Source organism: Indicator indicator, chromosome 21 (genome assembly GCF_027791375.1).
Source record: "Indicator indicator isolate 239-I01 chromosome 21, UM_Iind_1.1, whole genome shotgun sequence".
NCBI lineage: Eukaryota > Metazoa > Chordata > Aves > Piciformes > Indicatoridae > Indicator > Indicator indicator.
The window spans coordinates 14,035,781-14,046,883 of NC_072030.1; the positions used below are offsets into that span (position 1 = coordinate 14,035,781).

Genomic DNA, 11,103 nt, shown 5'->3' on the forward strand with positions numbered 1-11,103 from the left:
AAGGACCACCCCCAGCACTGCCCCAGGACCCCCATACCCAGCCCATGACAGAGGGAATGGAGGAGGAACAGGGATGGTTTTATTCACTGGTAGGCAGGATGCTGCTCCTCAACCTTGGGGGTTTGGTGGGGGCAGGGGGAATTCTTGCTCCCCAGTTGAGTAGAAGGGGTGGGATGGGGGAGATTTGGTCCAGGTGATGCTCCAAAGCCTCCCCCACACCTATCCTCCCAGCATCTTCATGGCACAGCTACTCCCAGTGGTCAGGTGTGAAGGTGAAGGGGCACAGCTTGTACCCAGAGCCCACGTAGAACTTGTTCTGGAACTCCACCCTGGAGGAGAAGGGTTGGTGAGGAGCAGCATCTTCAAGGGTGGGAGTTGGGGGGCAGGGGGGGGGATATCCATCACCCTATCACCATCATCATCATCACCCCATGCCAAGCACTGAAGGAGGGCTCACCAGTGCAGGCGCAGGGCGTGGAGGAAGGCAGAGAGCCCTTCCATCACCAGCAGGATGGCCACGGTGAGCACGGCGAAGGCGGCAAAGACCGGCACCAGCACCACGCCGCCCACGTAGCTCAGCCCCACGAAGCCATTGCGCATCACCATGCTCCACAGCACCTCCGACAGCTCTGGTGGGGACAGGGACGAGGAGAGGAGGGGCAAAGGTTTGACTTCACACAGAGCAGCCAGGTTGGAAGAGACTTCCAACATCATCGAGTCCAACTGATCACCCAACCCTATCTAACCAACCAGACTCATCCAGCCTCCTCTTAAGCACCTCCAGGGATGCCAACCCCACCACCTCCCTGGACAGCCCATCCCAAAGGGCAATCTCTCTGTCTGAAGAACTTCTTTCTAAGCTCAAGCCTAAACTTCCCCCAGCCCAGCCTGAGACTGTGTCCTCTTGTTCTGCTGCTGGTTGCCTGGGAGAAGAGACCAACCCCCACCTGGCTACAACCTCCCTTCAGGGAGTTGTAGACAGCAATGAGGTCACCCTTGAGCCTCCTCTTCTCCAGGCTAAGCAACCTCAGCTCCCTCAGCTGCTCTTCAAAGGCCCTGGGCTCCAGACCCCTCCCCAGCCCTGGGCTCCAGACCCCTCCCCAGCTTTGTTGCCCTTCTCTGGACATGTTCCAGCATCTCAACATCTTTCTTGTACTGAGGAGCCCAGAACTGGACACAGCACTCAAGGTGTGGTCTAACCAGTGCTGAGTACAGGGGCAGAATGACTTCCTTGCTCCTGCTGGTCACACCATTCCTGATCCAGGCCAGGATGCCATTGGCCTTCTTGGCCACCTGGGCACACTGCTGCCTCATGCCCAGCCTCCTGTCAACCAGTACCCCCAGGTCCCTTTCTGCCTGGCTGCTCCCCAACCACTCTGTCCCCAACCTGTAGCACTGTTTGGGGTCACTGTAGCCCAAGTGTAGAACCCGGCACTTAGATGTGTTCAACCTCATGCCCTTGGACTCTGCCCATCTGTCCAGCCTGACAAGGTCTCTCTGCAGAGCCCTCCTAGGTGTGCTAGGGTGGCTGGGGGAGGAGGTTCAGGGGGTCACTCACGGGCGTGGGCCAAGCTGAGCGCCCAAAGCCGGAGGTAGGAGGCAGTGTTGGAGATGCAGCCCAAGCAGTACTCGATGGTGTGGATGGCCTGGTGCATGAAGAGCTCAGCCAAGTCCAAGTGCTGGAGAGACAGTGGGACATCAGTGACCACAGAACCCCAGAATCAATCAACCAGGTTGGAAGAGAGCTCCAAGATCATCAAGTCCAACCGATCACCCAACCCTAACTAATCAACCAGACCATAGCACCAAGTGCCTCATCCAGCCTCCTCTTAAACACCTCCAGGTATGTCCACCCCACCACCTCCCTGGGCACAGCCACCACCATCCCACCACCTCCTGAGCCCATTGGGTTGGTGTCCCTCACCTTGGCATCAGGGCTGTGCCCCCCGCTCTCCACATCCTCCTTGGTGGCGTTGACGGAGTTGCCAGCCTCCTGCCCCTCCAGCAGCGGTTCCTGCTCCCTGCTGGCCACCAGCTGCATGGGGACATCACTGATGGTGAGATCGCACCACCTCCCTGTGTGGCTGACCCCGCCACCATGGCTCCAGCCTCACCGTGGGCTGGCTGGTCCTCAGCGAGCGCTGCTGGCACCACAGGTAGAGCGGTGTCCCCAGGAGCAGGACGGGCACCGATGCCAGCGCCAGCACCACCAGCACCGTCTGCACCGGCAACTGCGGCACACAGACAACACTCTGAGGTCACCTCCAGTGCTGAGCTGGGAATGGCCACCCTTGTGAAAACAGGAGGACCCCCATTCCCACCACCCCAGCCAGCAGAGGGTTCCCCAGGAGGTGCAGTGAGGTGCCCAGGTGGGTGCCACCTCACCTCGGTGAGGTCCTACCTGCCCCTGGTAGAGAGGGAGGTTGTCAGCGTTGGAGGTGAAGAGGAACATGTCGATGAAGTGGATGAGGATGCTGGGGGCCACCAAGGAGTTGGCAGCACTGAACTTGATCCACTTGAAGAAGATGAGGAAGACGAGGTAGCCGAAGAGCGCCAGGAGGAAAATCATCTCGGGCAGGAACTCCAGCACCAGCCGGTGCCACTGGCGGAAGTGCCTGGGAAGAGGGACATCAGCCACGCTCAGCCTTGTGCTTGGGGTCCCCATGTCCTTCTGAGGGGGTTTGCTTGGTGACCTCATGCTAGGGTTTGCTGGGTGTCCCCACGTCTTCAGCTGCTTGATGTCTGCATGTCCTTCTGCTGGGGTTCACTTGGGGTCTCCACAGCCTCTGTTGGGTTTTGCTTGGTCTCCTTGTGCTAGGGGTTACCTGGTGTGCCCATGACCCGTTGGGAGGGCTTGCTGTCCCCACATCATTGTGCTGGAGTCACTTGGTGTCTTCGTGTCCTTCTGCTGAGGTTTGCTTGGTGTCCCCATGCACACCCACCCTCTCCACTCCCACCCAGATGTTGGGAGCACAGGACCCACCCCACCCAGATGACCCCAGCCCTGAGTCCTGTTAGCACGACCATGGGTGGCCAGAGCCCATGGGCACAGCCCTAAGGACTCACACATGGTTGAAGATGCCCAGTATGACCCCAAAGGCCATGTGCACAATGCCCAGCACCACAGACATCTTCATCTTGAACGAGTTGAGGAAGTTGAGATGGTTGATGGCCAAGCTCCAGATCTGTCATGGACAAAGTAGGTGAGATTTTGAAGCAACCCAATCACAGGTGCCACCCTCTCCTCTCCTCTTCCTCCTCCTCCAGAGGGCACTCACTGGGTCAATCCCAAAAGGATAGGGCCCTCGGAAGACACCGGTGACATTGGGGTCCAGGGTGAGGACGGGGTGGGTGGCGAGGTAGGCAGAGCTGTGGGCAGAGCGAGGAGCTGTCAGTGCAGGCAGGGAGCTGGACAGGGCTCACAGGGGGCTGGGGGGGTCCCACCTCCAGGAGGAGTGGTTGGCCATGGCAGCCACGCTCCAGGCAGAGGGGAAGATGGCAGTGGCCCTGCTGAAGCACTCGTTGTAGATGAAGCCGGTGTAGATGGAGAAGGCTCCCATCAGCAGGATCAGGTAGCGGCCCTCAAAGAACATCAGCCAGATCTGGGGGGGCAAGCAAGGCTCCTCTGTCCCACAGCACCAACCCTGCCCCATGCTGTCCCTCTGCCACACCACCGGCCCCGCTCCACAAATCCACACCCCTTCCACTTCTCTGATCCCATCCCACACTCCCAGTCCCATCACTCACCACCAGCCCCATCCCACACTCCCAGTCCCATCACTCACCACCAGCCCCATCCCACACTCCCAGTCCCATCACTCACCACCAACCCCATCCCATGCCTCCAACCATGTCCTGAGGCTCCAAGCCCATCACACCTCTAGAGCCTCATTCCATGTCTCCAATGCTACCCTATGTCTCCAGCCATGTCCCACACCTTTAACCCCAGCCCATGTCTCCAAGCCCATTTCACAGCCCCAACCATGTTCCACACCTCCAAGCTCATCCCGCACCTCCAAACCCATCCCATATCACCACTCCCACCCCGCTAACCCCACTAACCCCACCCTGTACCACTAACCCCATCCCACACCTCCAAACCCATCCCACACTTCCAAATCCATTCCATCACCCCAAGTTCCACACCTCCATCCCAAACCTCCAACCCCATCCCATACTTCCAACCCCCAATCCCACCACACTCATCTCACATCTCCACCCCCATCCCATCCCACCAACCCCATCCCATGTCTCCAGGTCCACTCCATGACCTCAACCACATTCCACATCTCCAAGCCTGAGCCCACACCTCAAAGCCCAACCCCAGCCCTCCAAGCCTGGCCCCACACCACATCTCCTCACCTCATTGCTGGCCTGCCTCAGGCTGGGCCTGTCCTCGTACAGCACCATCCAGAGAGCGAAGAGGAACATGAGCAGCCCATGGCCCACGTCCCCAAACATGATGGCGAAGATGAAGGGGAAGGTGATGATGGCGTAGGGTGCTGCGGGGGGCACATGGAACCACATCATATGGAGGTCTTCACCCCCACCCCCACCACCAAATCTTGAGGCCAGAGGGCTGGAAGGGTCTTACCAGGGTTCACCTCCTGGTAGCTGGCCACCCCGTAGGCATCTACGATGCTCTGGAAGCCAGCGGTGAACTTGTTGGTGCGGATGAGGGTGGGAGGACTCTCCGAGGTGGGGATGCGCTGCACAAAGCACTCCACGCTCGAGCCACTCTTGTACTGGGGAGGAAAAGCCCCCAGAGCATGACCCATGGCACCCAGACCCCCACCACCCGCGGCAGGAGGACACAGACACCGAGCAACCGGTGGTAGGAGAGCATGGAGGCACCGAGCAAAGCCCTGCTGCGAGGGTAGGGAGGCACCGAGCAGCAACAGCAGAAGGACATGGGACACCAAGCAACCCTTGGTGTGAAGGCATGGGGACACCAAGCAACCCTTGGTGTGGAGATATGGGGACACCAAGCAATCCCAGCACAAGGACACAGGGACAACTAAGCAACCTCTGACGTGGGGACAATGAGCAACCCCTGGCATGTGGACATGGGGACACCGAAGAAGCCCTGGCGAGGGGACATATATGGACACCAAGCACAAGGAGATGAGGAAGTGAGGACAAGTGAGGAGAGCCTGGCATGAGGACATGGGGACAAGTGAGCAAAATCTCAGCACAAGGACACAAGGACACCAAGCCACCCTCAGCACAAGGACACAAGGACACCAAGCCACCCTCAGCACAAGGACACAAGGACACCAAGCTACCCACCGACCCCTGGCGCAGAGCATCCTGCACTTGGGTCAGGTCCTTCACTGGGCACCAGACCTCAGCAATGAGGCACTTCTCAGTGACATCGAAGCTGCACTGGTTGAGGATGAGGTAGATGGCCTTCATCTTCTGCACCTGCACCCTCCAAGTGGGCAGTGCCAGCACCACCTTGTCCAGCACCTGAGCCAGGTACTGCTCTGTCTCCTCCAGCACCTGCGGGCAACCAGAGCAGGTCAGGGACCAGGGGTGTCCCACCATGGCATCCCCCCAGTCCCAGCTCCCCAGGTCAGGGACTGGGGATGTCCCACCATGGCATCCCCTCAGTCCCAGCTCCCCAGGTCAGGGACTGGGGATGTCCCACCATGGCATCCCCTCAGTCCCAGCTCCCCAGGTCAGGGACTGGGGGTGTCCCACCATGGCATCCCCCCAGTCCCAGCTCCCCAGGTCAAGGACTGGGTGCCCAGCTCACCACACTGAGGTCCTGGATCTGGCTGTGGAGCCCACTCATGGTCTCCTCCCGTGTGGCCTCGCTCTCTGGGTAGGGGTACACGTGGCAGTGGAAGCTGGGAGGGGCAGACGGACAGACACCACCATTAGGTGGTGCCGAGGCTCCCTGGGGTGGCCCAGGTTGTCCCCACGGTGGGACCCAGGGGAGATCTTGCTCAATAAAGCTCTGTGTGGTAGGACACGTGGCCACTGGCTCACCAGTCCGAGATCTTGCGGATCTTCTGCCCAATCTGCTCGCCCCAGTAGGAGATGACGAAGATGACCCAGGTGATGCTCTCACCCTGGGGACAACACAGTCCATGGCACCCCCTGCTCGTCCCAGCCCTAGTTCCCTACCAGCTCTCCCCACCCTAGTGCCCCACTCACTGTGGTGGGGTCCTCCATGGGCTCGGGCATCTCCACAAAGCTGGCCACCAAGTAGCCACGGCAGGCTCGCCACAGCAGCCGCTCGAAGGCGCTCACCCGCCAGGGGTGAATGACACCAGCCACAAAGCTGTGGGGACATGGCATGGACCTGCTGCTGCCCCTGCCCCATGGCTGCTCCACACGGCCACACCACTGCCCCAGGCATCTTCTCCAACCCTCACCCTACAGCCATGCTCACTGCCCCAGGCATCTTCTCCAACCCTCATTTTACAGCCTTCCCAGCTGCTCCAGGACCATGCTACTGCCTCACAGAATCACAGAACTGTCAGGGTTGGAAAGGACCCCAAGGATCATCTAGTTCCAACCCCCCTGCCACGGGTAGGGATGCCCTCCACTAGATCAGGTTGCCCCATGGCCCACCTCCATCCCTTATCCCACAGCTTTCCCAGCTGCCCCACGGCCATGCTGTTTCCCCATGTCCACCTCCAATCCTTATCCCACAGCCTTCCAGATGCCCCACGGCCACACAGTTGCTCCATGGCCCGCCTCCAACCTTTATCCAACAGTTTTCCCAGCTGCCTCATGTGCCCCCCACTGCCCCACAGCCTCTCTCCCCACATCCCACCCCACCTCCCACCCCCTCTTACTTGATCTTGCGGTCAAGATGCTGGTGCAGGGATGGGTCGAGGAGAGGCTCACGCTCGGAGAGCGCCCGGGACCGCGGCGGAGAACCTAGAGGAGCCTGAAGCGATGGAGAGCGACCAGATGAGCCTGGCAAGGAGGGGACAGGGGCACAGGGTGGCACCCTAGGCCGGTGGCAACCCGCCCTGCAGGACCCACCGGCAGGCTGGTGAAGCGTCGACCCTCCCGCAGGACGTGGAGGTACTGGCGCAGGTCCCGCAGGCGCCCGCGCAGGGACGCCCGGTTGCGGCTGACCTCCCGCAGCTCCTGTGCCAGCTGCTCCGACTGCTCCTGCACCCTCAGAGCCTCCCGTGCCAGCGGTGCCCGCGGGTTGTCCGGGCATGGGGCCAGCACCCGCCCGGCGTCCCGTAACTCCTGCTGGAGAAAGGCTGAGGCGAGCCCCGGTCAAGCGTTGGGAGAGGTCACGGTAGGCAACTCCAACTCCAGAAGCAGACCCAAGGCCTGCACCCACAGCACACTACAGCATTCACCCCTAAGCCCCCTGCACCCCAAATCCATCCAGACCCACCTCCCTGCTTACCCATGGCACCCTAAACCACCTGCACCCACCCAGGGCACCTAAACCCACGCAGACCGACCTCCCTACACTCCTTGCACCCTAAACCATTTACCCCAAACCCACCCAGACCATCCATCCTGCACTCACAGCACCCTAAAGCATTCACCCCAAAAGCCCCGGCACCCCTTGCACCCCAAATCCACCCAGACCCACCTCTCTGCTACCCATGGCACCCCAAACCACCTGCACCCACCCAGGGCACCCAAACCCACCCAGAACAAACTCCCTACACTCCTTGCACCCTAAACTATTTATCCCAACCCCCTCTGCACCCCAAATCCACACAGACCCATTTCCCTGCTACCCATGGCACCCCAAACCACCTGTACCCACCCAGGGCACCCAGTCCCACCCAGACTAACCTCCCTACACTGCTTGCATCCTAAACCATTTACCCCACACCCCCCAGCACCCACAGCACCCAAAGCCACCCAGACCACCCATCCTATACTCACAGCACCCTAAACCATTCACCCCCAAAACTCCATGCACCCCTTGCACCCCAAATTCACCCAGACCCACCTCCCTGCTACCCATGGCACCCCAAACCGCCTGCACCCACCCAGGGCACCCAGTCCCACCCAGACCAGCTGCACTGTCCCCCTAACACTCACTGAAAGTCTTCTCCATCTCCTCGCAGCGTCGCACCTCACCCACAAAGCGTCGCTGGAAGGCACTGACCTTGGGGTTCAGCTGCAGAGTGGGGGTCAACAGTATGGTGGGACTGGTGGGGGGGAGGGTTAGAATCCCCAGTACCCCTGGGCCCGCTCCCAGTACAAAGAGCACCCCAAGATACCCACCCACGGCACCCAGAGCACCCCAGACCAGTCAAACCCAGTCCCTGGTACCCCAAATCACCTGCACCCAGCCTCTGCACCCAGTTCCCTACCCCATGGCACTCAAACCTCCACACCCAGAGCACCCCAAACCCACGCAGAACCACTTCTCTGCACCCACCCAGGGCACCCAAATTCATCCACCCCAAATCTCCTGCATCCAGAGCGTCCCAAAATACCCACCCTAGACCCCCTGTACCCCAGGCACCCAAACCCACCCAGCCCAACCCCACTGTACCCACAGCACCCTGAACCACTCACCCCAAAACTCGTTGCACCCAAGGCATTCCAAATCCACCCAGACTCACCTCCCTGCACCCAAGGCACCCCAAACCACCTGCACCCACCCAGACTAATTTCCTCTACCCATAGAACCCCAAACCACCTGCACCCACCTACAGCACCCAAGCCCTCCCAGTGCACCCACCTTGCACCCACAGCACCCCAAACCACTCACCCCAAACCTCCTACACCCTATGCACCCAAAGCCACCCATCTATTCCCCCCAGGGCAATACAAACCACCCACCCTATGCACCCAGGGCATCCAAAATCCACCCAGCCTCACCTCCCTGCACCCATGTCACCCCAAACCACCTTGCATCCACCCAGGGCACCCAAACTCACCCAGATCAATTTCCTCTACCCACAGAACCCCAAACCACCCACACCCAAGCCCACCCAGTGCAGCCACCTTGCACCCACAGCACCCCAAACCTCTTACACCTTGGGCACCCAAAGCCACCCATCTACCCCCCTCCAGGGCATGACAAACCACCCACCTTAAACCCTCTGCACCCAGGGTACCCCAAGCCACTTGCACTCACCCAGGGCACCCAAACCCACCCAGACCAGCTGCCCTGCCCACAGGGCACCCCCAGCCCCCCATCCCTTACGTACATCCCTGAACTCCAGCAGCCCCCGCTCCCCCAGTTCGCTGACACAGCTGTAGGCTGAGGCAGACTGGAGGAAGAGCTGGGCCAGGCAAACCTCCTCACTGCGGAACAGGGACCCCATGGTGTCCCCCTGGCACCCCGCTCCTGGGTGGCCCTGGTTGCAAAGGGGTGAGGGGGACAGAGGGTGAGGGCTGGGGCTCACCCTAGGGGTGACAGAGAAGGGTGGGGACCACTCAAGAGGTGGCAGGAAGGGCTAGGGGTTACTCCAGGGGGTCCTGGGGATGGCAGCAAGGGGTGGCAGGAAGGGCTAAGGGTCACTCTGTGGGTCCCAGGGGTGGCAGCAAGGGGTGGAGAAAGGCAGCAGGGGCTGGGAGTCTGGTCACGGTCATGGGTTAGGAGGGTCACCCCAGAGACGGCAGAGAGGGTTGGGGGTTACCCCAGGGGTCCCAAGGGATGGAAGGAGGGGTTAGGGTGACTCTAAGGGGTGGTAAGAAGGGATGGGGTTCACCCCAGTAGTGGCAGGAAGGGCTAAGAATCACTCCGGGGGGTCTCAGGGGTGGCAGCAAGGACTGGGAAGTGTCAGGAAAGCCTTGGAGGGAGTAGGAAAGGCTGGGGGTGATAGGAGGGGCTGGGGATCATTCCGAAGTTCCCGGGGGTGGCAGTAGGGGTTGGGGTCTGGGCAAAGTGGTTGCAGCAAAGGCTGGAAGGGGTCAGCCCGCAGATAGCAGCAAGGGTTGGGGGGAGCGTTGGGCAGAAGGTGGCAGCAGGGCCGGGAGTCACCCTGGGGGTGAAAGCATGGACTGAGAGGGGGTCCTGAGATGGGGTAGCAAAGGGACACCAGGGGGTAGCAGGAAGGGCTGGGGGTCACCCCAAAGGTTCCGGGGAGAGGTGGTGGCAGGAAAGGTTGGGGGAGGGTCACCTTGAGGGAGGGTGGGGAGCAGCAGCAAGCGCTGGGGGGTCCCGGGTGTCCTGCAGCGGGGGACCGGGATGTCCCCGCAGCGCGGCCAGCGGCGATGTCCCGCCCCGGTCCCACGCCGCCTATCCCAGCCCCGCGTTTGCAAAATACTTTCCAACACCATCCCCCACCGCAAACAGCCTCCCGCTTCCCCTTCCCCTCGACCCACCCCTGCCACCCTCCCGTTCAGTTTTCTCTGAGTCAGGACCAGCGCATCCCCCCGGGACCGGGACCGGCAAGGAATTGGGGGGGGATGGGAGGTGCTGCAGGTACCCCGGACCCCCCCAGACCCCCCCTACCCGGGAGCACAGGGCTGGCCGGGCTCTTCCCCCCGCACTTCCTCTTCCCCAGGAAGAGCCCAGCCCTGGGGAGGGACCGGCCCCGGCCCCGCCGACCGGGGAAAGCGGCCCCAGCCCCGGCCCCGCCGCTTCCCGGGAATCCCCTTCCACTGGAGTGAAGCCCACGGGACCCCCTCAACTCTGTGGGGTGCAGGGGATTGGGAGGCCCCCTCCCCAGCCATCCGTCCTCTGAGTGGGACCCCAGCACTGCTCCGGAGTTGGGAACCCCCAGCCCGTCCCACCGGCACTCCCCGCGGTACCACCGGAACCCACCTCGGCACACTTGGACTCTCCTCGATACCACCGGGACGCTCTTCAGTGCTGTTGGACCCCCCCCCCACCCCCCCAAGCAGGACTGGGATTCCACCACGGTACAACCCGGACCCTCCTCGGTACAAATGGGATCCCCTCCACAGTAGCACCGGATGCCTTTCGGTACCACTAGACCCTCCGTGGTACCACCAGACCCCTTGGTACCACCAGGACTCCTCCTCGGCATAACTGGGACCCTCCTCAGTACCACTAGACCCCCCTTGATACCACCGGGGACCCCCCTCAGTACCACCAGACCTATCTGGGTACCACTGGGACCCACCCCCACTCCTCAGTACAACCAGGATCCCTCCTTGGTAGCACAGGGACCCTTCTCGCTGCCA

The 11,103-nt window shown here is 61.4% G+C and overlaps 1 protein-coding gene across 1 annotated transcript; it reads right to left on the reverse strand.

The window, feature by feature from the left end:
* Positions 1 to 181: 181 nt before the first annotated feature.
* On the reverse strand, positions 182 to 9,275 carry TCIRG1 (T cell immune regulator 1, ATPase H+ transporting V0 subunit a3). The gene is made up of 19 exons (XM_054390646.1): positions 9,159 to 9,275; positions 8,038 to 8,116; positions 7,003 to 7,232; positions 6,810 to 6,904; positions 6,163 to 6,289; positions 5,995 to 6,077; positions 5,759 to 5,852; positions 5,290 to 5,502; positions 4,595 to 4,745; positions 4,363 to 4,502; positions 3,445 to 3,602; positions 3,279 to 3,369; positions 3,067 to 3,185; positions 2,402 to 2,615; positions 2,115 to 2,231; positions 1,925 to 2,035; positions 1,559 to 1,679; positions 458 to 629; positions 182 to 329 (listed from the first exon to the last, which is right to left on the reverse strand). The coding sequence occupies exons 1-19, from the start codon at positions 9,273 to 9,275 to the stop codon at positions 248 to 250; spliced, it is 2,514 nt and encodes an 837-aa protein (XP_054246621.1). The 3' UTR covers positions 182 to 247.
* Between the last annotated feature and the right edge of the window lie 1,828 nt (positions 9,276 to 11,103).